At 39.6% G+C, this 25,237-nt stretch overlaps 1 protein-coding gene across 1 annotated transcript; it reads left to right on the forward strand.

Moving 5' to 3' along the window:
* The first annotated feature begins 22,790 nt into the window (after nucleotides 1–22,790).
* Nucleotides 22,791–24,830, forward strand: LOC142605813 (uncharacterized). Its single transcript, XM_075777250.1, has 4 exons — nucleotides 22,791–22,914; nucleotides 23,095–23,742; nucleotides 23,971–24,400; nucleotides 24,491–24,830. The coding sequence occupies exons 1-4, from the start codon at nucleotides 22,791–22,793 to the stop codon at nucleotides 24,828–24,830; spliced, it is 1,542 nt and encodes a 513-aa protein (XP_075633365.1).
* The last annotated feature ends 407 nt before the right edge of the window (nucleotides 24,831–25,237 follow it).

The raw sequence follows: 25,237 nt of genomic DNA on the forward strand, positions 1-25,237 counted from the left end.
GCCTTGATGCACATACTTGCTCGCTTGACATGTTTTGCATTCATTCATGCTAGTTAAGTCTTTCTAAACCAAATAGCACATACAACATGTTTATGTGTCTTTGTTATGCTCGTTTGATTATATCTTAGAACACTTTTTGTCTTGCTATTTTGTGAACTAACTTGCATCTAATCAAATTGTTACCATTCTGTGTATGGTTTGTGTGTTTGCTTATTATTGTAGATGTCTCCTCGTAAGACAGTTGCCAAGAAAGCATCAAAGCGTCCTCGCCAATGCTCTGATTTATTCAAAGATGAAGATGCTAATTCCGTCTACACTGAATACTACAAGGATGTTGTGATCATCATGGAAAGGGGTGTGGACCTTGTATCCTTGGAGAACACATTCATTCCAGAGGTGTTTCGGGAGAGGACATGGACCAAATTGCTTAATCCATCTGGGGATGTATATCACTGTATCATCAAGGAGTTTTTCACAAATGCTTTTGTGAAAGATGATCATCTCAACTGCTAGGTTTAGGGGAAAGAGTTCACCGTATCCATATTTATAGGTTCTAGGAAATGATTATCCTTCTAGTCTTATTTTGTTTGCGATTGTCGGGGGCGGTTTTTTGTGCGTAGCCACATGTCTTCCGCTAGAGGAGTGGCTTTGCTGGACCTGAATTTGTTTTAGGGAGTTCATCTCAGAACTTGACATTGGGCTGCATAGAACAATGGCTTCCGGTGTATTTTTAAGCCTACAAATAGATAAAACCCAAAGTCTAAGAATATTGATAATGGTTAAAATAAATAAATACTATGTTTAGCATAATAGATTTGATTAAATTGTGAATTGAACATTATTATAATGTGTGTTAAGTGATGCCCAATATTAGAAAGTAATTAATTAAGTGTCATATGTCCAATAATGGGATGAGTCCAAAAAATAGTCCATATCCAGCTGCAGTTCATGTTCAACATAACAAGGTATACCCAGCAATAGTCTATTTTTAAATAATGTATGTCAAATAGTTTATATCCAGTCATGGTTCATGTCCAACTAATAAATGTCCAGCAATGGTTTATGTCCGAATAATATATGTCCAGCGATGATTTATGTCCGAATAATATATGTCCAGCGATGATTTATGTCCGAATAATATATATCCAGCGGTGGTTCATGTCCAAATTATATATGTCTAGCAGTGGTTTATTTCCAAATAATATATGTCCGGTGGTGAGACAGATTCAATTTATCATTATATATGTTTATTAATGAAACATTAGTGAATCCATGCTTATTAAATAGTGAGACAATATTAAAGTAGTTTGCATCCAGTGGTGCAATAGTGATGAGTTAACGTATACTTAATAATGTAATCTTGAAGATAGAGAAATATTGACTTGTCTTGTATGTTTCTGACTCCAGCCATATAACATCACTTTATTCTTTATATGATTTGTGACTCCAACCATATAGTCTTGTATGTTTCTGACTCTAGTCATATAACATCACTTTATTTTTTATATGATTTGTGACTCCAACCATATAGCATTGGTGAGCAGATAACATTCCAAAAGCATAATAATATGAGTGCAAAAATACAATGATAATGAATTAAAATATACTCAATAGTATAATTTTGGAGATAAAAATATAATGACTTATCTTCATAGTTTTTGACTCCAGCCGTATGACATCAGTGGACTTATAGCATTTCAGCAGCATGATAAAATGAGTCTAGTAGTATAATGTGATATTATAAGTTATTTCATGGTGACTTCACAATTAAAGGGGAAAAATGGGTGCAATTGGAGAGAGAGAGAACATGTCCAATCGTATGCATAGGTTAATTAAGTTTATCCTTTTCATCATGCACTTAAATGATTTTTTCCATGTAATACTCTTTTAGTTTTTAGTCAAATATGAGTGTTATTACCTTTCATAAGAAGGACTTTTAGTATTCTAAGTTTGTACCTTTCATAAGAAGGATTTTTAGTACTATAAATTATATGCCTTCCATGAGAAGGATTTTTGATAAAATGTTCTTGGAAGAGTGTTTGATGTGTTTTAAGATTTATGAAAATGGTAAGAAATATATATGTTTTGTGAGATATTGTGTTTGTAAGATATATTAGAAATATATGTGGGAAATATGTATGGATAGTTTGTGAGGAATGTATTTGTAAAATATATGAATATGATAGTATGAGAGATATGGAGGTTAAATATAGTAAATACTCCTGCTGGAGTGGTTTTTCATTTTATATCATGGGTTATGTTGCTTTATAAGAAGAGAGATTTTGTAAGAGAATTGGAGAAAGAGATGGAGATGTATTTATGGGCAACAAAATGATGAGGTTTAGAATATTAAGGATGAGAGAGTAAGTATATGATGGGTAGTGGTGTTGTGTAATAGGTGTGTTGTAACGGTGTTATCTAAGAAGAGAGATTTTGTAAGGAAAATGGAGAAAGATATGGAGATGTGTTTATAGGTAGCAAAATGATGAAGTTTTAGAACAAAAGAGTGAGAGAGAGATGGATAGTGGGTGTGTTAGTGTGTGGCTTGGTCCTCTTTATATAGAGCCAAGTATGTAATTATATTAGAATTAGTTAAAGAGAAATTTAGCAAATAAGGAAAAGTCTTTGACAAAGTAAGTGATTTCATTAGTGGGTTTTTTATTTTTAGACAAAAGAAGAAAGTTTGAAACTTTAAGGCTACTGTTGCAACTGACATAGCAGTACGGCAATAGCTGCCGCAACTGATAGCTTTACAGTAGTAGCTGTCCTAAGACATCTGGATGATGTCAACTATGTGAGGTCTTCTGCTAGAGAAAATATTTTGCATTAAATTTATGGGTTTAGCTAAAAATGGTAAGATGACTTTCATGGGATCTTCCTATTTCTAGTACCGCAGCTGGAGGCTAAGAATCTTAGCTTAAAATAGTAAGATTTCTTTTATGGGATATTTGCTTCTTTATGGCAGCAAGCTGCTGGAAATGGGCATTAAAGGGTTAATGGTGTCACTTTGGACATGTGTCAATTGCCTAAGCTGCTGATAGAGTTACTGCAGCTCCTGCTGGAGCTACTACAACTTCTGCTGGAGTAGCTGTTGATACTTTTTGGCTAAGTTTTCCCTTTTTGAAAAATTATATGTTTAGTCCAAGGTTTTATTACAATATAATCTTGGTAAGTAATAAACTAGTTAGTTGATATTTGATGAAGTTTTAGAGATGTAGTTATGGTCTCTTTGTGTTTTGACCAAATCTTGGAGAGCAATGAGAGCATTTAATGCTAGACATGAGATATTAATATAGATTTAGTCATGTATTTGGAATTGATTTAAATGAAAATAATAATATAATTTATATGAAATAATATAATTATATTTTTAAACTTATATTATATGATGAACATTAATTTTTATGTAAAGAGCATAGAGAGTTATATCATTCTAAGTATTATGTGATATGAAAAGCTTACCAGATGCTAACTATTGGAGACTGACCCGCCAGAGTGCAGGGAATTGGGGAAGACATGCCAAGCAACATGTTTTCTTTTATCAACTTTGAACCGCTGTAGTTTTACTGAACATACTTCTTGGCCCTCCTAACCACGACTCCCAAAATTCTCCTGATGAGACTCATGCACTTGGATCATGAGCCTGAATCATGAGCCAAAAATGAAATAATGTGCCATGAGCTTAAACCATGAGTTTTGATGAGATAATATCGTCATGGGTTTTGAACTGTGGGCTTTGACATCATTTTGTGTAAATATAGACTCTTTTAGGCTTTAAAATAAATTTTCCCAAAATCCATGATAATGTTGATGTGGTGTAGGTTGCCAATGAAATAAAGTCATGTGGCGTGAATATTTTGTCCTCAATAGCAACAAAGACCCTCAATGCAGGATAGATTACATCAAAGTTACATATTATTGAGCTTGGTGCCCAGGCAGGTGAACTTACTATTTCTAATTGCCTATAGTTTCTGTGTTCTTTCGTACTCTCTTTTTATCTAAAATAAATCATTACTATTTCTAATTACCTTTTTTTTACGTCCTTGAAATCAAGAAGAGATTGTTAAGGATGAAGTACCAAATTACTTTTGATGTTAATCACTAATTGGTTGCGACTACTGGCATGGTAAATGGAAATAGGTAGTTTGACCCCTAAATTTATTTTAAAATCATGAGAATCTGATGGATTGGTTAATGTTGCCTGGATTGGAATTTTGATAATAACATGCATAAACAAGGGTGGTGTTGTGTTGTAAGTTATGAATTTTCAACAGAGAGAAGGCAAGATCCTAAAAAAAATGGAAAATATAATTGTATTCCTGTATTCACATGGCTATATCTTTGGACTCTTGACTTGTGATTTTGGAGATGGTGTACTTGAGTGTATGAATATAGAAAGTAGGGTGTACTTGAGTGTATGAATATAGAAAGTAGGAATTTGAGAAAGTGGGAACCCTCAAGGCAGGTTGAATTAGTGTAAATAATTTGACAATTTGTTGTTGGTGGTTATAACTTATAGCATACAATTCGGAGCTAGCTGTCAGTCTTGCCAAAAGGGAGAATCTTCATGGTGCTGAGCTGCTGGTAAGTGATTCTTTCTATCTATATATATAGTAATGATTTTGTTAAATAGGATGGTTCTGTCAGATAAAAGTAAGTATCAAAGTCAAAACTTGGTAATGTATTTAATGTAGTGATGCAGTTATGCTATATTTTTTTTTCTTCGTAATGTAGTGAAGCAGGTTCCAGGTCTGGGCAACGTTGATTTTGCCAATGTGCGGGCTATCATGAAAGATGCTGGTTCTTCTTTAATGGGGATAGGTACTGTAGTTGGTAAGTTTAAAATTTTTATTTTTCACTTGGTCTAGCATGACTGCTAGAAAAAGAGAAGTTAATATCTTATAAGGAAAGAGCAAAAAAAAAAAAAAAATTGAAACAAAACACTATTTAAGTTGTTTAAGTTACTAGAGAGAAGAACAAGGCTTCTACCTTGAGCTGGGTCAATAAGAATAAATTTTTACTGTTACTAAATTTCTTGGGTGCGTATAATGATGTGGACTTGATATTATGTCACAACCTTTGATCTTGGGTCGCTTGTCAATTGCAGGTGAATGCCGCAGTAGAGGTTATATATGACCAAGTGGATCCTGATGGGACTGGCGAAGTTAAAACATAGACGAGGAAGCCTTCACGGACGAACATGACCAGTATCCGCGTCATCAGAGAAAGAGTTAATGCCATTCAATGCTGCCAATAAAGCCTCAACCGTTACAAGACCAGCTAGACGAATCGGTAGAAATGCATTGAAACCCATAACTCCACCAGAGACGTTATCAGGGGAGTCATTAACACCCCAACGGCTATAATCCCCAAGGGTATATAAAACCCTCGCAACACCAATACAAGGTACAGACACAGCATCACAACCCAAACTAAGTTATTCTTGATATTTTGATTATTGCCTTCTTTCATACTGACTTTGCCATCGGAGGCGTTGTGGCAGGCACCACACCGGTGACCATTTGAGTAAGTTCTTGCTCTCGTAGGTTCCTCAGAGTACTACCTGGACCCATCTGGACGAATCCCAGAGGAACAGACGAGATTCTGCTTCATTAGTTTGGCGTCGTCTGTGGGGAACGATTTTCTCATACAGCGAGAACGTGTTTCCTACCAATTCCAGATGGAATCCAACCTGGACTCAGCGGCCTTGGCACAGCAAGTTTGAAATCTCGCAGCCACCGTCGAAGAACTCACCAGACAGAATCAAGAGATGAGACAGAGGTTACAGCAAGAGGAGAACCGGTCAAGAGCTGTCCAAGAGGACGAGGGGGATAGCCATGGAAGAAGTGACCGACGGAGAACTGTTACCCCAGAGGAACAGCATTTCGACATCCTCCAAGAGATGAGAAAGGAGATGGATGAATTAAGAAATGCCATCAAAGAAAAGACCGATCGAAGCCTAGATAAAATGGTCAGGGTGACGGACTCCCCTTTTACCATGACAGTCTTAGAACGACCAGTACCAGCGAAATTTCGGCTGCCTCAGCTCGAGCCTTTTGACGGGCTCAAGGATCCCCAAGATCACCTTAATACCTTCAAGACGACCTTAGGCCTTCAACAGCCCCCTGATGAGATCATGTGTCGTTCCTTCCCCACTACGCTGAAAGGAGCTGGACGAGAGTGGTTTACGAGATTGCCCACTTCGTCCATCGACAACTTTGAGCAGTTAAGTAATGCTTTCCTTCGCCATTTTGTCGGGGGGCAACGCCCCAAGAGACCAGCGGATCACCTACTCACTATTAAGCAAGGAGAGAGGGAGACCTTGCGGTCGTACGTAAAACGCTTCACTTGAGAGACCCTAGAGGTGGACGATGCGGACGATAAGGTCCAGCTGACGACATTTAAAGCAGGGCTTAAGTCCAGAGAATTCGTCGTATCACTAGCAAAGAATCCGCCCCGGACAATGGCGGAGATGCTATTGAAAGCTCAAAAGTACATGAATGCTGAGGATGCGCTGGCGGCCATCGTAGATGAGGAAAAGCCGAAGAAGGAAGGAAGGAAGGAAGACGAACACAGGGGACAAAAGAGGGAGCGCCCAAGCAGCCGAGGAGGTGACATTGACAGACGAAGAGACGAGAAAGCTCCACGACCGGTAAAATTCACACCTCTAATTATGCCTGTTGACAAGATTTTGATGCAGATCCAGGATCAACACCACCTAAAATGGCTGAGACCCTTGCACTCGTCACCAAGCGTGCGTGACAAAAGCAAATACAGCCGATTTCACAAGGATCACGACCATTACACGGAGGATTGCTGAGACCTGAAAGGACAGATAGAAGAATTGATACGAAAAGGAAAGCTTCAGAAGTACGTAAAAAAGGAGGACCCCAGCAGGTTCAGGGAGGGCGACACGAGCAAACGCGAGTCCTCGTCCAAGAATGAGATTCGCCCATCTCAACCACAACAAGATGTGATCGGGGAGATAAGCACAATAGTAGGGGGACCCTTCATGGGGGATCATACAAGTCCCTCAAAAAAGCGTGCCAGAGGCAAGTAAACAGTGTCCATATGGAACCCCTATTGAAGCAAAGACGGATAAGCCAGGATATATTCTTCAGCGAAGAGGACGCAAGGGGAGTAAGGCAGCCCCATAACGACCCTCTGGTGATAGCACTCACAATCGAAGGGTTCAACACTAAGAGGATCCTCGTCGACAACGGTAGCTCTGCAGACATCATGTACTTATCGGCCTTCCAACAGTTGAAACTAGGTCCTGGTAGATTGCGCCCGTTCGAGTCCCCCCTCGTCAGCTTTAGTGGTGACAGAGTATATCCCAAGGGCATTGTGACGCTAAAAGTCACAATAGGCGCCTACTCGAAGCAGCAGACCCGTCATCTGGACTTCTTAGTGGTAGATTGCCCCTCTTCGTATAATGTGATCATTGGGAGACCCACACTCAACCGGTGGAAGGCAGCAATGTCCACCTACTGCCTAAAGATAAAATTTCCAACCGAAGACGGAGTCGGCGAAGTAAAAGGAGACCAAGTTTTGGCCAGAGAATGTTACCAGGCCGTGTTGGCTACAGGAGAAAACCACACATGGACGATCGAGGGAGAAAAAGAAGACAACATGGAAGCCCTGGAAACGGTGGAACTCGTCGAGGGGAAAACTCAAAGGTGACGAGGATAGGTACGACCATGAGCCCCGAGATGAGGAATAAACTCGTCCATTTCCTTAAGGGAAATTTGGACGTATTTGCATGGAGTCACGAAGATATGCCAGGTATACCACGCCAAGTAATCCAGCACGAGTTGAAGACAGACCCCGAGAAAAAACCCGTTCAACAGAAACGAAGGGTCTTTGCCCCCGAACGAAACCAAGCAATCACGGAAGAAGTTAACAGGTTGTTGCAGGTAGACTTCATTCGAGAAGTTTACTATCCCAAATGGCTGGCCAACGTCGTGCTGGTGAAGAAAGCAAATGGAAAGTGGAGAATGTGCGTGGACTTCACGGACCTGAACAAGGCTTGCCCGAAGGATAGTTTTCCCCTACCGAGGATAGATCAGTTGGTAGACTCTACGGCTGGACATAAGTTACTAACATTCATGGATGCATTTTCAGGTTACAACCAGATAAAGATGGCTAAGGAAGATCAGGAAAAAACTGCTTTCATCACAAGCCAAGGACTCTACTGCTATAAGGTAATGCCCTTCGGACTGAAGAACGCAAGAGCAACGTACCAAAGACTGGTAAACAAGATGTTCAGCAAGCAAATTGGGAGAAATATGGAGGTATACGTGGACGATATGCTCGTCAAGAGCAAAGAAGAGTTGACCCACCTGGACGACCTGGGGGAGACATTTGATACCCTCAGAAAATACCAGATGAAGCTGAATCCTAGTAAGTGTGTGTTCGGGGTGGCTTTAGGAAAGTTCTTAGGATTCATGGTATCCCAAAGGGGAATAGAAGCAAATCCGGAGAAGGTGCAAGCAATACTCAGCATGGCGTCACCCAAGACCATCAAAGAAGTCCAAAAGCTCACGGGAAGGATAGCTGCACTCAATAGGTTCGTCTCTAAAGCAACGGACAAATGCCTCCCATTTTTCAAGACATTGAAGCAAGCTTTCTCCTGGACTAACAAATGTGAGGCAGCCTTTCAAGAGCTCAAGCGTTACCTCGGTAGCCCGCCTATCTTGAGTCCCTCAAAAGCAGGGGAAACCCTTTATTTATACCTGGCAGCATCAGCCACGGCCGTCAGTGCGGCCTTAGTTCGAGAGGAAGATAAGAAGCAGCTTCCAGTTTACTATGTCAGTCAAGCCTTCCAGGGAGCAGAGGCCAGGTATCCCAGGATTGAGAAGATCGTTTTCGCCCTAATAGTGGCTTCACGAAAGCTACGTCCGTACTTCGAAGCACACCCTATCCTCGTAATGACGGACCAACCTATCAGAAAATCCATGAACAAACCTGAAGCAGCTGGGAGAATGGTCCAGTGGGCAGTCGAACTTAGCCAGTTCGACATCGAATACCATCCCAGAACGGCCATCAAGGCGCAAGCTCTAGCAGACTTCATCGCCGAGTTCACCTTTCCAAAAGATGACGATGGCAAAGACAAGGTTGAACAATGGACGATTCAGACTGACGGATCGTCAGCCCAAAAGAGGGGGGGAGTAAGGGTCATTATAAACACCCCCAGTGGAGAAAAACTCCAATATGGAGTCCAACTAAAATTCCCAGCGACCAATAACGAGGCTAAGTACGAAGGCATACTGACGGGACTAAGACTCGGCCAAGCTCTTGGGATTAAGAACCTGCTCATTCAGAGTGACTCGAAGCTGGCAATAGGGCAGATCAGGGAAGAGTATGAGGCGAAAGAAGAGAGGATGCAGAAGTACCTCAAGCTGATTAAACATTTAGCCTGTGGGTTCGATAAGCTGGATTTCGTTCGGATCCCGAGAGACCAGAATGCGGCGGCAGATGAGGTCTCCAAAATGGCCTCGTCTGAAGAAGAGCCAACGAACAGTGAAATTCTCATGGAGATTCAGAAACACCCCAGCATCGAAGAAGTCCCAGTATTGTCCATCCAGAGCATAAGTGGTTGGATGGCACCGATCGTCTCATACCTTCAAGCCGGGCATCTCCCTCGTGACTCAGGGGAAGCCAGGAAGATTAAAGCAAGAGCGGCCAGATTTACAATTTTGAATGATACCTTATACAAAAGAGGGTTCTCCCTGCCTTATCTGAAGTGCATCGACGAGGAAGAAGCCAAGTACGTCCTTCATGAAATCCACGAAGGAATTTGCGGAGACCACGCCGGGCCTAGATCCCTGGTAAGCAAAGTTGTTAGAGCAGGATATTTCTGGCCAACCATGCAGGCAGACGCTACGGAGCTCGTCAAGAGGTGCGATAAGTGCCAGAGATTCGGGAATGTCCAGAGGCTGCCAGCAGAAAAGATGACGACGATTTCCTCCCCGTGGCCATTCGCACAATGGGGAATTGATATCGTCGGCCCATTTCCAAAGGGAAGAGGACAAGTAAGATTCCTGATCATCGCTATTGACTACTTCACTAAATGGGTCGAAGCAGAAGCAATAGCAACGATCACAGAGGCGAGAATCCGTAGCTTCGTATGGAGAAATATAATTTGCAGGTTCAGGATTCCGCGAATGATTATTTCAGATAATGGCCGACAATTCGACAGCCAGGGATTCAAAGACTTTTGCTCAGGGCTAGGTATCAGGAATAAGTTCTAGTCACCTGGACACCCGCAGTCAAATGGACAAACTGAAGTAACTAATCGAACACTGCTCAGAATCATCAAAGCCCGGCTAGACGAAGCTAAGGGCGCGTGGCCGGAAGAATTGCCCAATGTCTTGTGGGCCTACAGAACAACAACAAGAACCCCAACGGGAGAGACGCCTTTCAGGCTCACTTATGGCACTGAAGCGGTAATCCCAATCAAGGTGGGTATGGCCAGCACCAGGCGAGAAGTGTTCCGCGAGGAGAACAACGACGACCAACTTCGAATCAATCTGGATTGCTTAGACGAGGTAAGGGACAAGGCCTCGAACGTGACGATGAAGTACCAACAGAAGATGACTGAATACTATAACAAAAGGGTCAAGCTCAGAAGACTGGGAATTGGTGACCTCGTCCTATGCAAGGTGACTACTGCGACTAAAAACTCCGCCCACGGGAAGCTCGGTCCCACATGGGAAGGACCTTACAGAGTCGTGCACTACTCTCAGCAAGGTAGCTATCATTTTGAGACCCTAGACGGACAAAAGCTCCCACGACCTTGGAACATAGAACACTTGAAGAAGTACCACCAACAGATGTAAATCAAGAATGTACCGATTCCTCAAAATTAATGAAATAATGGTTCAAATGATGTGTTCATACAGGTACCGTTAGTAGAAAGTCCCGGAGACCCGCTACCAAGACAAAAAACAAAAACAAAAAAACAAAAAAAAATTTGCCTAAAGTAATAAGATTCCGCATGGACGGATGTACATTACTAACGAAGGCAAAAACAGAAAAAAATTTGCCTAAGTAATAAGATTCCGCATGGACGGATGTACATTACTGACGAAGGCAAAAACAAAAAAATTTTGCCTAAGTAATAAGATTCCACATGGACGGATGTACATTACTGACGAAGGCAATAACAAAAAATTTTGCCTAAGTAATAAGATTCCGCATGGACGAATGTACATTACTGATGAAGGCAAAAACAAAAAAAATTTGCCTAAAGTAATAAGATTCCGCATGGACGGATGTACATTACTGACGAAGGCAAAAACAAAAAAATTTTGCCTAAGTAATAAGATTCCGCATGGACGGATGTACATTACTGACGAAGGCAAAAACAAAAATTTTTTGCCTAAGTAATAAGATTCCGCATGGACGGATGTACATTACTGACGAAGGAAAAAACAAAAAAAAATTTGCCTAAGTAATAAGATTCCGCATGGACGGATGTACATTACTGACGAAGGAAAAAACAAAAAAAATTTGCCTAAGTAATAAGATACCGCATGGACGGATGTACATGCATGGACGGATGTACATTACTGACGAAGGCAAAAACAGAAAAATGCCTAAGTAAAGGAAAATGCTTAAGTAATAACGTTCCGACCAAATGAACGTACATTACTGACGGAAACAAAGGAATTGACATACAGGAGAACATGTGTAAGTAGATACGATATTATAAAAGCCTAAAAACCAAAGGCCATTGTCTATACAAAAGAAAAACCCGTAAACTCTGGGCTAAAAATACACATGAAAATATTTAGATGTTCTGGAAATTGAGCCTGAAAACATATCAGGCACCTCAAAAAAAAAAAAACAAAGAGAGAATTTTGCTGATTGATAACAGGTTCAAACGTTCGGGGCAGCATCGTCTTCAGCTAGGGCGTCAAGAGCAGGAGCCTCGACGACTGGGACATTAGCAGTAAGGAGGTCTTCAGGAGCGTCAGCAGCCGTGGCTTGAGCAACCTCGTCAGCAGAGATCTCCCTATCCACCTCCTCCATGTCCAGCGTTTCTCGGTCGATCCCAAAAGGGTGCTTGATGCAGTACCTCCTTAAAAGCTCGAACCCTTTGAAATACCAACTGAAGAGCACAAAGTTGTACTCCTCCGTCTGCTGGAAACCTTCAATAGCTCTGGAGGTGACGACCTTGATCTTTTCCTTCGCAACTGCCAGCTCCCCGTCCTTTTCCAGTACAAGCTGCTGCTTTACCTTCAGCTCGTCATTCAGCTTCTTGGCTTCCTCCCTAGCTTGTTGAACGTCCTCCATCGAAGTTATTAAATCTCTCTTCAGCTTGGAATTCTCCATCTCCAGAACCTTGATCCGGGAAAGCGAAGACTCAACCTTAACCTCCTGAGCAAGATACTCAGACGAAAGGTGAACGGTCTCCCCCAGCACCTACAAAAAAAAAAATTTACATGTTAATATGTACACGATGGAATTTAGCTCAAAGTGCACCAACGTAAGAAACAGGCATGTATGTAGTCACTTAAAATGAGCAGGTTACTTGGACGAGCTTCTGGAGATGACGACTCATCAACTCGTTTGTGGGCATACCCGAGAACACCTTCAGGTCTTCTGCGGTCACGACACCACGAGCCCGGTCCATCGCCAACTTCTCGTCATCCCAAATGGTTGACGAAGAAGTAGCCTCCTTCCCCCTCTCTGATGTACGAGGCCTCTTCGAAGCGGGGGTCGGGATCTCCTCTATCGAAGTAGCCGGCGAGGCCGTCCTCGTCGGCTCGACGCCGGAAACCATGGGAGTAGCCGAAGCAACCGGCGTGACGGAGGAAACCTTCCCTTTCACCCGAACCACTTTCTTCCCGATATTGGACAGTGGCTCGTCCTTCTTGGATCGCATCTTCTCGTACATGCCTTTGTTGAATTTAGTTGTCATCTCTGCAAAGAAGGAAAGCAGTGTAAAGGAATAAGGCAATTAAATACAAGTACGGGATTGAATTTGACGAACTCGAATACTTACTCTTTTTCCCTTCAATATCAAGGCTCCGCAGGACGAAGGGAGATGGATCGGGACCTAGGTTGTAAAAGGCGAGCGTCCGCGGATCTACCAAGTTGTCCCAGTTCTCGATAGGCTAGGAGTACACAATGGCCGTCTCAACGCGCTCTTTGTACCTGCTTTTGAGTTTTGGTCTCCTTTGGACTGCACAGGGAGGAAAGAAATTAGCCACGATAACAACGGATCCAGCAAGAAAAAGGAAAGGAAAAGAGACTGACGCACCTAAGGTCGGGGTTCCCCACCGACGAAGCAACCTGGGGATCTCACCCCAGTCCTGGCTAGAGGGAGTCTCAAAGTCGTCCCCGGACACAAACACAAATCTGGACTTCCAGTACCTGAAGGACGAAGGTAAGCCCTTGACGATCCTAGTTCTTCTCTCCCAGGGTACTAGCTCATAATACCTGTACTCTTTGGACTCTTTTAGACGATATAAATAGACGAGCTCGTTTACCTTCATCATATCCCCGTTAGCAGCCAACCATATTTCCATACAGTTGACCACTATTCTCCACGAATTGGGCATAAGCTGCCCAGGGGCGATCCCCAGATATGCCAGGAGCTCCATCACAAACGGGTGGACAGGAAGCCTAAGTCCACAAGTAAAAGCGGCCTCATAGAAGCACACTTCACCTGGGAAAAACTGACAAGCCCTATCCTCGTCAGTAGGCCGACGAACACGAACCCGCTCTGGAAACTAAAACCTATCCCTAAACCGACCAACGGCGTCAGAATCTAACCCGCACGGTTCCACGAGGGCATGAAAAGCCCTAACCTCTCTAAAGGTCGACACGGCTGTGTCTCCTTCCATAAGGTCGCCGCTAGACGATAACCCAGTGTCGAGGTCACTAGACCTAACTTCAGACATCGACTGCGACTCCCTCACCAAGCCTTCGAACCAATCGATCGACTCTCGGAGCAATGGAAATAAGTCACCTAAAACAACGCCTAAGCTGCTACCCTCAAAAACAAAACCCCTCAAATTGGGAAAAGCGCCTAAAGACCCCCCTAAGCGAGCAAAGAGAAAGGAAATCGAAGGACAAGCTTCCCTAACCTCTAAATTACTGACCATGAACTCCCAGGCTAACAGGAAAATACTAAAATTCCCACAAAAAAAGAAGGGGGAGAAACAAACAAAAACACAGAAGGAACCAGGAAACAAAAAACCAAAAAGAAATCAGATATTTGCAAAAAGAAAAAAAGAAGAAGGAAGAAGAAGAAAGAGCTTAGCTCAAGGAAGAGAAGCGAGAAACCCAACAGCCAAGCAAACACCAACTCAGAAAGAGGTGAAGAAATATACGAAGAGGGTGCTCAGAGGAGATGAACTGAAGTTTGAAAGAAATGAAAGGTAAAGTACAAAGAAAGGAGTTTAAAAACTAAATGGAGGTGAAAACCGAAAATCGGCGGGAAACCCAAGGGTCAATCCCTTTCCAACCACATCACGCCACGTGGCCACAACCCACGTAACGCCGCCACCACGCATTCAATGCGGCACAGAATCCCAAAAAAAAAAACTGTTTGGCTTCCATGGTCGTCACTGACGACCATGAAACCCGGGGGGCATCTGATGGGACTGACGAAGTTAAAACATAGACGAGGAAGCCTTCACGGACGAACATGACCAGTATCCGCGTCATCAGAGAAAGAGTTAATGCCATTCAATGCTGCCAATAAAACCTCAACCGTTACAAGACTAGCTGGACGAACCGGTAGAAACGCATTGAAACCCATAACTCCACCAGAGACGTTATCAGGGGAGTCATTAACACCCTAACGGCTATAATCCCCAAGGGTATATAAAACCCTCGCAACACCAATACAAGGTACAGACACAACATCACAACCCAAACTAAGTTATTCTTGATATTTTGATTATTGCCTTCTTTCATACTGACTTTGCCATCGGAGGCGTTGTGGCAGGCACCACACCGGTGACCATTCGAGTAAGTTCTTGCTCCCGTAGGTTCGTCAGAGTACTACCTGGACCCATCTGGACGAATCCCAGAGGAACAGACGAGATTCTGCTTCATCAGATCCCATTGCAAACTTGATATTTGGAGCAGTTTAAAAGGGTTGGACATATTAGGCGTGAAATTTTATTTAGTTATTTATAAGTATCCTCGTAGTTCAGACTCAAAAATTTCTTACAACTATATATACTGAAATCTGAATGTACTTGTTGGTGGATTTCTAGCAGATCCTTTGAAAAATTAGACTTGCTTAGATGAGAACATTAGCTAGAGGAGAACAGGATATTTTGCTATTATACAAAAAGATATAATAATGCATTAGTATATGTACTAGTGCATTATCATATCTTGTTTGAATGTATAGTGTATTATTTTTATAGGTTGGTTTGTAATGCAGGTTGATAATGTAGGAGTTTGTGATTTACCTAGGAAAAAAAAACCCTAAAGCCGCATTTATGAAACGTGGATATAGCCAAATTATATATATATAAAAAAAAGATAAAGAATAGCTTACCTATAGCCTCGTATATTAAACACAGCTATAGCCAAATAAAAAATATAAAAAAAAAAGAACCTATAGCTGCGTTTTTCAAAACACGGCTGTAGGTGGCTAAAATAGCTCCTATAGCCGCATTTTTACAAACATGGCTATAGGTCTACAACCTGTAGCCGCGTCTAAAGAAAATGCAACTATAGACTTGTCGAACTCACAGCGTGTAGGCCGCGCCTTAAAACGCGGCTATAGACCAAATAGACCTATAACCACATTCTTGGTAATAGGGGTCCTAATGCATGATTAATTCCAACAAATTTGGCAGAAGATTTAGAAGCTTAAAGTACGTGAAATGTTGAGAATGTTCCTATGGAGGAACCAACATTCTCCCAACAAGTGACAAGTTTGGACAGAGAATGGAGATCAATGCAGCTCATATAGGAGATCAATGCCCTCTTTGCAATGAAGTAAGAGGAACATGCACACAACTCTTTTTTGAATGCCCCATAGACAGAGATAACTGGTTTGGCTATAGTGGAGGCATGGGCTCATATAGGCTCAACATTACTAATAATAAAAATATAATAAAAGAAATCACAAATTCAATACTTCAATTTCAAAACAATATACAAATCTAGGAAGCATGGTTACTGATATGAGTATGAATACAATACAACAATATGGTAGTTTTTGAAAAAGAATGACATAGGTACGGCAGGAATACACATTAATTAATTATTAAATATATTTTAATTTATATTTTTTATATACTAGTCGCTAACCCGTGCAATACATGAAATAGCCATTGGATTAGTCTTAGGGTAAAAAAACAATGTTATTTTATTTATTAGTTTTTTGTGGGAAGGAATAAAAGACATAATGTTGCGTCTTTAGTTTAGTTTGTATTATATCGATATATACAAGATAAGTTATAATATAAATACAAAAAAATGTTCATTGAAAGGAAATAACCATTCAAATTGGAATACCAAAATATGTCTATTGAACGAATATGTGCCTATTGACTGAAAATGTACCTATTGACCGAAAAGATGCCTCTTGATTGAAAGATGTCTATTGAATTAAAAAGGGTCTATTGAATGATAATGTACATATTGACCAAACATGTACCTATTGAATAAAAATGTCTATTGACCGAAAATGTGCATATTGAATGAATGTATCTGTAAAAAGGTCATAATTCTTTGGGTATAAATAGTATTTCATATTTATTTGGTAACTTCTTCTCTTTTATCTTTCTTAGAACCACAAGAAACCTACTGGTCTTCTCCAAAATTGCTATTTGTAAGTTAGTTTTTTTTTTTTTTTTTTTTTTTGTGTAAAAGAATTAAAATATGTAAATTGCTGTTTTTTCCGTCCTCTCTAAAAGAAGTAAAGAATTCTGGAACTTTATATCCCCTAGGAAACTCTACACACGGGCCTGTTATATCTGTGAAATGCAGGGTCATATTTTTTATCAAGATAATCTAGTATTTGATCGACCCTATATCTATATCTATCATTAGTATTGACACCTCCTAGTGGCCTAATTGGATCGTTGTAATGATGCCTTTCTCCATATGGGTTGAATCCTACTCTTCCATTATCTTGGCCATTCCTATCATAGCCAAACCTATTGTTTTCATTGCTTTGTCTTCTACGTGGGTGTCTACCTCCACCTTCATTCCTAAGGTCATTATTCCTTGGAAAAACTATGTGACCTCACTATTTCATTCTCAGTGTAGATCCTCCTTAAAGAGGGAACCAATCATATCTTGGTCCTTCCCCTCCACCATTTTCATATTCATTGGCAAATGGGTGTGCAAACGCTTGCTCTTTATACACCTTACGAATGTAATTTCTCATTCTCTTCCCTACGTCTTATCAAATGCTTTTCTTCCTAATGATAATTTTTATGTTTTAATATACATCTTATGTGAAAAGGTGAGTAGACACTGAAATTTAAAGGGCAAAATGAAAAGACACAACTATTCAGTATTTTTAAATATACATGTGGCATAAATTTATGTAGCCACATGGCACAATGAGGAGCAGTCAACAAAAAGTCTAACGTTTCGGCTATTAGTTATTACTAATCGCTAACCCATGCAATGCATGAGAAAACTCTACTAAAACTAAGTACAACAATATGAGAAATTAAATTGCAGTTTTCTACCCAAGTACAAAGTCAAAAACAACCCTAACTTTGTCTAACTTATTTGTACCTTCAATTTCTGGTAGGCATCCCACATCTATTATCAACTGACGTGTTTGATCTTTTGAGTGGTTCTCTTTTTCTACCACTCTTCAAATGGATGAATGAATAGCCCTGCCATTTCTAAGAATTTGCTCAGGAACTATGGAAAGTATGGTAAGTGTCTTGTTGCTGAGGTCTCTAAGTTCTTGAGGCATGAGAAATACAAATGAAGCTAGCCAAGACAACCCTTTTATCTCCAATAATCAAAATAATAAAATTTAGACAACCTTAAGCTAAACAGAACAAATATGACAAAGTAAGAACAAACCTCAAAGATTTCATGACACTGGTGAGTAGAATAATTCCTCCAGTTCATGACCAATCAAATGAAGCCATCTTACAACAAAGGAGTTATTATACATTGTTGTAAATTATATATATATATATATATATATATATATATCCTCTTAGAGATTCAAGATATGATTAAAGGGAAAACCATTATCAAATTTGATGGAAAAGAAAAGAATATCATATCATCCTTAGGTAAAACTGAAAAATACAGTATTTTTGGTGGAAATTTCATGGTTTGATCCTAAGGGACAATCATGTACAATTTTTACATGATAAGCTACAACCTGAATATGAATAAAATAGTCCTCTTGCTAATGCTAATTAGCCTAGAAGGTCATTTCATCATGTTTCAAATAACTCCTCCTAGGTCCAAATAAATCCAACTCTTAATGCCTTTGTGTTCATGATGAGGCTTTTTTTAGGTTGTAGCTTCATTTCAAGTGAGAACTTGATTTCAATATTGATCTTCAATATTCTTATGTAATTTTATTAACTCCAATCTCTATACTTCTTTCAGAATAAGCTATATATGAATAGATTTTTCTTCAACTCCCTGAATTGATCTTTCAACCCAAACATATACTTAAATGAATCCAATCACAGTTGAGCATAGTTTACCTTTTTTGTATTTTTCCTATAGGAAGAAACTGTACTAACAAAATTTAATCACTATAAAATGCAAGGGGGTAAATTGAAATTGACAATATTAGCAGTGTAGAGATGCTAGTTATAATTTTATCACATGATTTTTTCTTCCAATGCTAACTATTACGATCCATCTCTAAGTAACTACATACATGAGAGAATGATTAATGTTAATTTTTAAAGGATTCCAAATTATTAAAGAAATAGATCATTAAATGGAATCCTAGAACTCGCCTCCTGAAACATGCGTTGATATATATACACTAACAAACGAACCAAATCTATGTAATGAGCTATAACTCATGTTTTCTATATTCCTAGAAATGTTTCCATTAAATTCAAAAGCAAGGAAGTACCATCAATATATAATCCACTGTGTATGCTATAGATAAATGTAATCACTATCTATTACCACATGTGCCGCAAAACAATTAAAAAAGAAATAAATCCAAAAAAAAAATTCAAAAAGGGCAAAAAAAAAAAACAAAAACTATATGTATGAAAAATATGCCAATCCAAGTTTGAGGACCATCAACTCCCAAACCGGTTTACTCAAGCAAATACAGAAGAAATTAAAAGTCACAATTCACAAACCAAAACAATGCAAAATTAAAACCTTTTATATAGACAGCAATGCTTTAGCCACATACTAATAACACTGAAAGAAAATTACCCAATCACCTTTTCAAATATACATTACTAATTAAATTCACACACATGCTAAATGTTTCAATCTCATATTTCACTAAACAATCAATGAGTAAAGTACTAAACATAAAAATATGATACCAACATTGATGTAATACACTCAAAACAAAATAGAAATAACACAATGTTGGCAATGCAAGAAATACACAATTGCAAGAATACACAAAAGGTTCATTTCACTTAAAATAGCCATAAATGGCCTCACTGAATAGACAACAACTGAAGAGAGATATGACAAAGAAAGCATAGGATTAAAGCTATAAATTTATTCACCAACTGAAAAAGAAAAGAAGCATTTTGAACTTACCAATTACTAGTAGGAATAGCAATGGTTCGGGTTCAGGGCGAGTTTTTTGATGCCTGGACCCGACCCCCGAGCCCTAACCTGTTACCCAAACCCGCCTCGTTGGGCCCGCAGGTCCCGTCCAACCACTTCTGGGCCCAATCTGCAGCCCAATCCAACCCAATCTTAAATAATAAATAAACACAAAAAATAGAAGAAACAAAACTCCATTTATGTACTGATTTTTACATTAACACAAACATCAACTCCGACTCACATTCTTTGAAGTTATCTCGGGCACTATAGTCAACTAAACGAACACAAAATATACACATGCATTACATTCTATACATATTGAATCCTTAGATAAATACCCAAAATAAAAAACTACTGAGAGAGGAAATGAACCAAAAAAAAAAATGAAGAACTCAGACCATCAAAGTTCCATTAGCGGTGGTTTCAGCCATCAATCCCACCTTTGGGCTTCGCTTGACCTCAACAAGACCAAGAGCTCCTCCGATCATCACATCTTTCTCCGACCTAACAATCCCGTGCTCCGATCCAACAACACGACCACATCTCTCTGCTTTTCCGTGACAAACAGCAACCACCACGAGATTCGTGCTTCTCCATGACAAACAGCAACCACCACGTGATGAGAGTGAGGGTGAGGGTGGGTCGGTGAGTGAATGAGTGAGGGTGAGGTGAGACAGGCGGCTGAGTTGAGAGAGAAATCAAAGAATGAGAGAATGAAATTTTAGGGTTAGGGTTATGATATATATATATATATATATATATAGGGTTTTTTTTTGTAATTTTACCTTAAAGGCTAAACGGATTGGGTCTGGGTTCGGGTTTAGGGCAGGTTTTAACAAAACCTAAACCCAACCCAGACCCACTTTGGGCTTTATTTTAAAAACCCAGACCTGACCCTACTGTTTATTGGGTCGGGCCGGTTACTCACAGTCGGGTTGTTATTGCCATCCCTAGTTACCATTACCACCCAAAAATAATGCAGTGTATCAAAAATCAAAAGCAGATCCAGAGAGAATATATAATGGAAACTTGGATTTGGAAGCTCTCCATTGATGACTATCAACCTCAGTGTCAAAGCTTCTCTCTTGTTGTATCCATCTAGGTTGGAAGAAACATAATGAGAAAGAAACATAAATCTTGCATACTTTCACGAGTTGGGGGACCCTAAAATCATCATTAACATAAATCATAAATTTCAATGAGAAAGAAACATTGTTTAAATCTACATTGAAAATTTAAATGCCAAAATTCAAACATTTTTTTGAGGCTGAGTTACTGTTTTTCATAATTTTAGTCTTTGGATGCTTTGGCTAGGCAATTTGATCAACATTGATTTGAATTTAAAGCATATCCTGAAATGGCAACCACTACAGCAGGATCTTATACGTTATGGATAAACATAGACTTTTTTTTTCTATTAATAAGTAATAGAGAATTAAAATGTGAGTAACTTGTGTCGATGAAATTCAATCTCTTTCTTTTGCCCATAAACTACAGATACAAACCCTTAAGCAAATAAATGCAGATCAAACTTGGTCCATTTAACACAATCCAAACCAAACATGGACTATGTTTAATGTCAAAACACTATTTTTATAAGCCATGCCTCCAAGCCAGTCACTTGTTCGAACACTTTGAGGGTAATGGGGCTGGCATGTTTTCTCTACTCATCTAATCACTTTTATAGTAACTGATATAATATATTTTATAAATATATATTATTGGCAATTAAATATAGAAAACAAAAAATAGCATAAAAATGCTTCCAAACCATTTAATCAGTAGTATTATAAAGTTCACTGCAACAACACAAAACCATGCTTAACAGAACCAACAACTCAAGCCCAGCAAGCAACAACAATAAATTTATTGATTATATTGACAACTATTTATATCTATGTTTTCCCAAATACTACTACCTGGACTACTTGATTCATAAAATAAACACTATCACTTGGCCAACTTTAATATCTCTACCTTATACAGGCATAATACACCAAGCCATCCCTTTGAATAAACGGCAAACAATCACATGAGAAGGGTCATGAACATAGAGTAGTCATTGGGAGAACCCATAGTCCTGTGGACACTGTGCAAAAAAAGAAGAGAGTATATTATACCTTTTTTATGTAAGGCATATGCAAGTTTAAGTTAGCATGGTGTACATATGTCAACTTATTAAACCTGAAAAACGACATTGTAAGAAACCAAATTGTGGAAAAAGAACAAAACACTAATGTAATTTATCAAACAATTTGCATGCATGTAGCAAAAAAATTTGTTAGTTACGTCCTAGGAAGCACAGACGCGGCGTTTGGGCTGCCGCACCCGCATTCGACGCGGCCCGACGTGGGGACGCGCAGGCGACGCCGCTGCCCCCTTTTTTTTTTTTCGGCGCGATACGCCTCGATTCGCGCCAACACGGCGCTAATTCGGCCCGAATCAGTCCGTATCGAGTGTAACCACCGATACCGGGGCGAATCGGCCGATGCAACCGAAATTCAAAAAAAAAAAAAACAGAAGGTGTGAAACGCACTGTTTAGCTTGGCCGAAAAAAAAAGGTGCAAACGCACCGTTTGGAAAAAAACAAAACCCTATTATACACTCTCATTTCTCTTCACTTCAATTCAGTCAGAGCCTTCAGTCACTCAGCCCTCTTCATATTTCTGCGCCTCTCTACCTCTCTCCCACTCTCTGCCTTTAGCTCGTGCTGTGCTAGGCTCTCTCCCACTCTCTGCCTTCAGCGCTCCACTCCGTCTCCCCTACTCTTTGTCTCAACTCGCTCTCACTCTCCGTCTCCCCTGCTCTCCGTCTCCCCTCAAGTATCATAGCTCTCACACTCACACTTTTAGTTAATAGTTAATACTTAATAGTTGATTGTGTTGTGAGTATTGTGAATCTATGGTGATTTGATTTTTTTTTTTTTTTTATATAAGCTATCTGTCAGTCTGTGTAATGTTGTGAGTCTTGTGACACTGGAGTTTGATTTTTTATTTAGTTAATAGTTATTATATATTTGGAAATTATTTGTAGGTTAAATTGAATCTATTGAATTGGCAATGGATGAAGCTACTAGCACAAAAAGTTCACCTTCATCTAATGAAGAAGTGTCAAATGATGAAGCTCCTCTTTGGCAGTATGTGACTAAAATAGAAAAACCGTCTGGTTCTACTGTTAAATCAGGTGGAAACACACACTTTAAGTGCAACTATTGTGGTAACATTTATTTGGGATCCTATTCTAGGGTTAAGGCTCATCTATTAAAAATTGTTAATAAATGTATTAAAGTATGCCCTAGTGTGAAACCGAGCCATAGGTTGGAAATGCAGCGAATGCATGATTAGGTTGAGAATGATAAATTAGAGAGAGAACGGAGAAGACAAATTCCCTTACCCCCACCTCCCCCAGGCCGTGGGCCTATTGGGAATAGTCCCTCATTTCGGACACAGGAAGAGAGTGATAGTACAAATCCCTTTGATGGTAATAAGAGGAGGAAGGTTGTGAATCCTACGCTAGAGAAAGTATACCAAAATAATGCTAGACATGAATTGGATAGTAGAATTGGTAGGATGTTTTACACCAGTGGGCTTCCGTTTAACTTTGCAAGGAACCCATATTATCGTAGTTCCTATTCATATGCCGCTACTCATAGCATTCCAGGTTATGTTCCTCCTGAATACAATGCCTTGAGAACAACATTTTTGCAAAGAGAAAAGGCTCATGTTGATAACTTTTTGAAACCAATTAAGGACTTTTGGCTTGAAAATGGTGTAAATATAGTTTCTGATGGATGGTTAGATCCACAAATGAGGCCCCTTATTAATATTATGGCTGTATCAGATGGGGGTCCAGTGTTTATAAAGGCAATTGATGGGTCATGTGAGTTCAAAGACAAACATTATATTGCTGGGGTGTTGAGGGATGCTACAAAAGAGATTGGACATGACAAAGTTGTCCAAGTCATCACTGATAATGCTAATGTGATGAAGTCTGTTGGAGCTCTTATTGAGGGTGAGTATCCCAAAATATTTTGGACACCTTGTGTTGTCCACACTCTCAATCTAGCTTTGAAGAATATTTGTGCAGCAAAAAACACTGAAAAGAATGAAGTTACATATGAAGAATGTAGTTGGATTACACGTATTGCTGATGATGCATCCTTCATACGTGTTTTTATCATGAACCATTCACTGAGGTTGGCAATTTTTAATGAATTTTGTCCATTAAAATTGCTCCAAGTTGCTGATACTAGATTTGCTTCAGTTGTTATAATGCTAAAAATGTTGAAGTTGATAAAAAGATGCCTTCAAACTATGGCTATTAGTGAGCAATGGGCTTCTTATAGGGAGGATGATGTTGGAAAAGCTCAAAAGGTGAAAGAGATGATTCTAAGTGATCTTTGGTGGGATAGTGTTGATTATATCCTTGAATTCACAGCACCTATTTATGATATGCTACGAGTAGCTGACACTGATAAGCCTTGTCTTCATCTTGTGTATGAGATGTGGGATTCAATGATAGAGAAGGTGAAGGCAACAATATATTGGCACGAAGGCATGGAAGATGATGAGTATAGCTCATTTTGGAGTGTGGTGTATGATATATTCATTGATCGATGGACTAAAAATTGTATACCACTACATTGCTTGGCTCATTCCTTAAATCCTAAGTAAGTACATTTATTTTCTATTTTCTTTAGTTCCCCCATCTAGTAAAACACACGTTTCATTTATATATTTATTTTAATCTTTAACTCTAGGTATTACTCCATTGAATGGCTTTCAGAGAATTCAAAACGCATCCCTCCACGTCGAGATCATGAAATTTCTATGGAAATGAGCAAGTGTTTGGATCGATACTTTGAAGATGTGAATGAATTAAATGTGGTGAAATTTGAGTTTGCTGCATTTTCAGGAGAGAGGTTTCCTTCACCAGCTGCCTTGACAGATAGGTGGGTCTTACAACCTTTGGTTTGGTGGCAATACCATGGCTCCGCATTTCCAACTCTTCAAACCCTTGCCTTTAAACTTCTGGGACAATCTTGTTCATCCGCATGTGTTGAGAGGAATTGGAGCACATACAAATTCATTCATCCTTAAAAAGAAACAAAATGGCTCTTGCACGCGCTGAGGATTTGGTATATGTGCATTCTAATCTTCGACTCTTGTCAAGGCACAATGAGGAGTACATAAATAGAGAAACAAAGATGTGGGATATTGCAGGAGACTCTTGGAATGAGAGCGACATACATGGAGGAGCTGGAATTCTAGAGAATGCAGCCCTTACACTTGATGAACCAGAGTTGGAGGCCATGGTTACTGGGAATGTTAGCACTAGTGTTACTACTAGTGAAAGTGAAGTTCAAAGTGAAGCTATTGATCTTGATGATGATGATGATGTTTCTCTTATGTTCCGTTTATTTCGATGGAAAACCTTATATAAAGATGGTTTTTTGCGTTTTCTAGTATTTGTTAGTATTAGAAAAAATGAGTTAAAGAAAAACTAT

Source organism: Castanea sativa, chromosome 8 (genome assembly GCF_040712315.1).
Source record: "Castanea sativa cultivar Marrone di Chiusa Pesio chromosome 8, ASM4071231v1".
Classification (NCBI taxonomy): Eukaryota; Viridiplantae; Streptophyta; class Magnoliopsida; order Fagales; family Fagaceae; genus Castanea; species Castanea sativa.

Excerpts from the sequence above, each read along its gene's own strand:
- LOC142605813 (XM_075777250.1), top strand. The coding sequence starts at position 22,791 with ATGGATGAAGCTACTAGCACAAAAAGTTCACCTTCATCTAATGAAGAA. Across the intron at positions 22,915-23,094 it reads TGGTTCTACTGTTAAATCAG|AGAGAGAACGGAGAAGACAA; the intron begins GTGGAAACACAC and ends ATGATAAATTAG. Across the intron at positions 24,401-24,490 it reads GCTCATTCCTTAAATCCTAA|GTATTACTCCATTGAATGGC; the intron begins GTAAGTACATTT and ends CTTTAACTCTAG.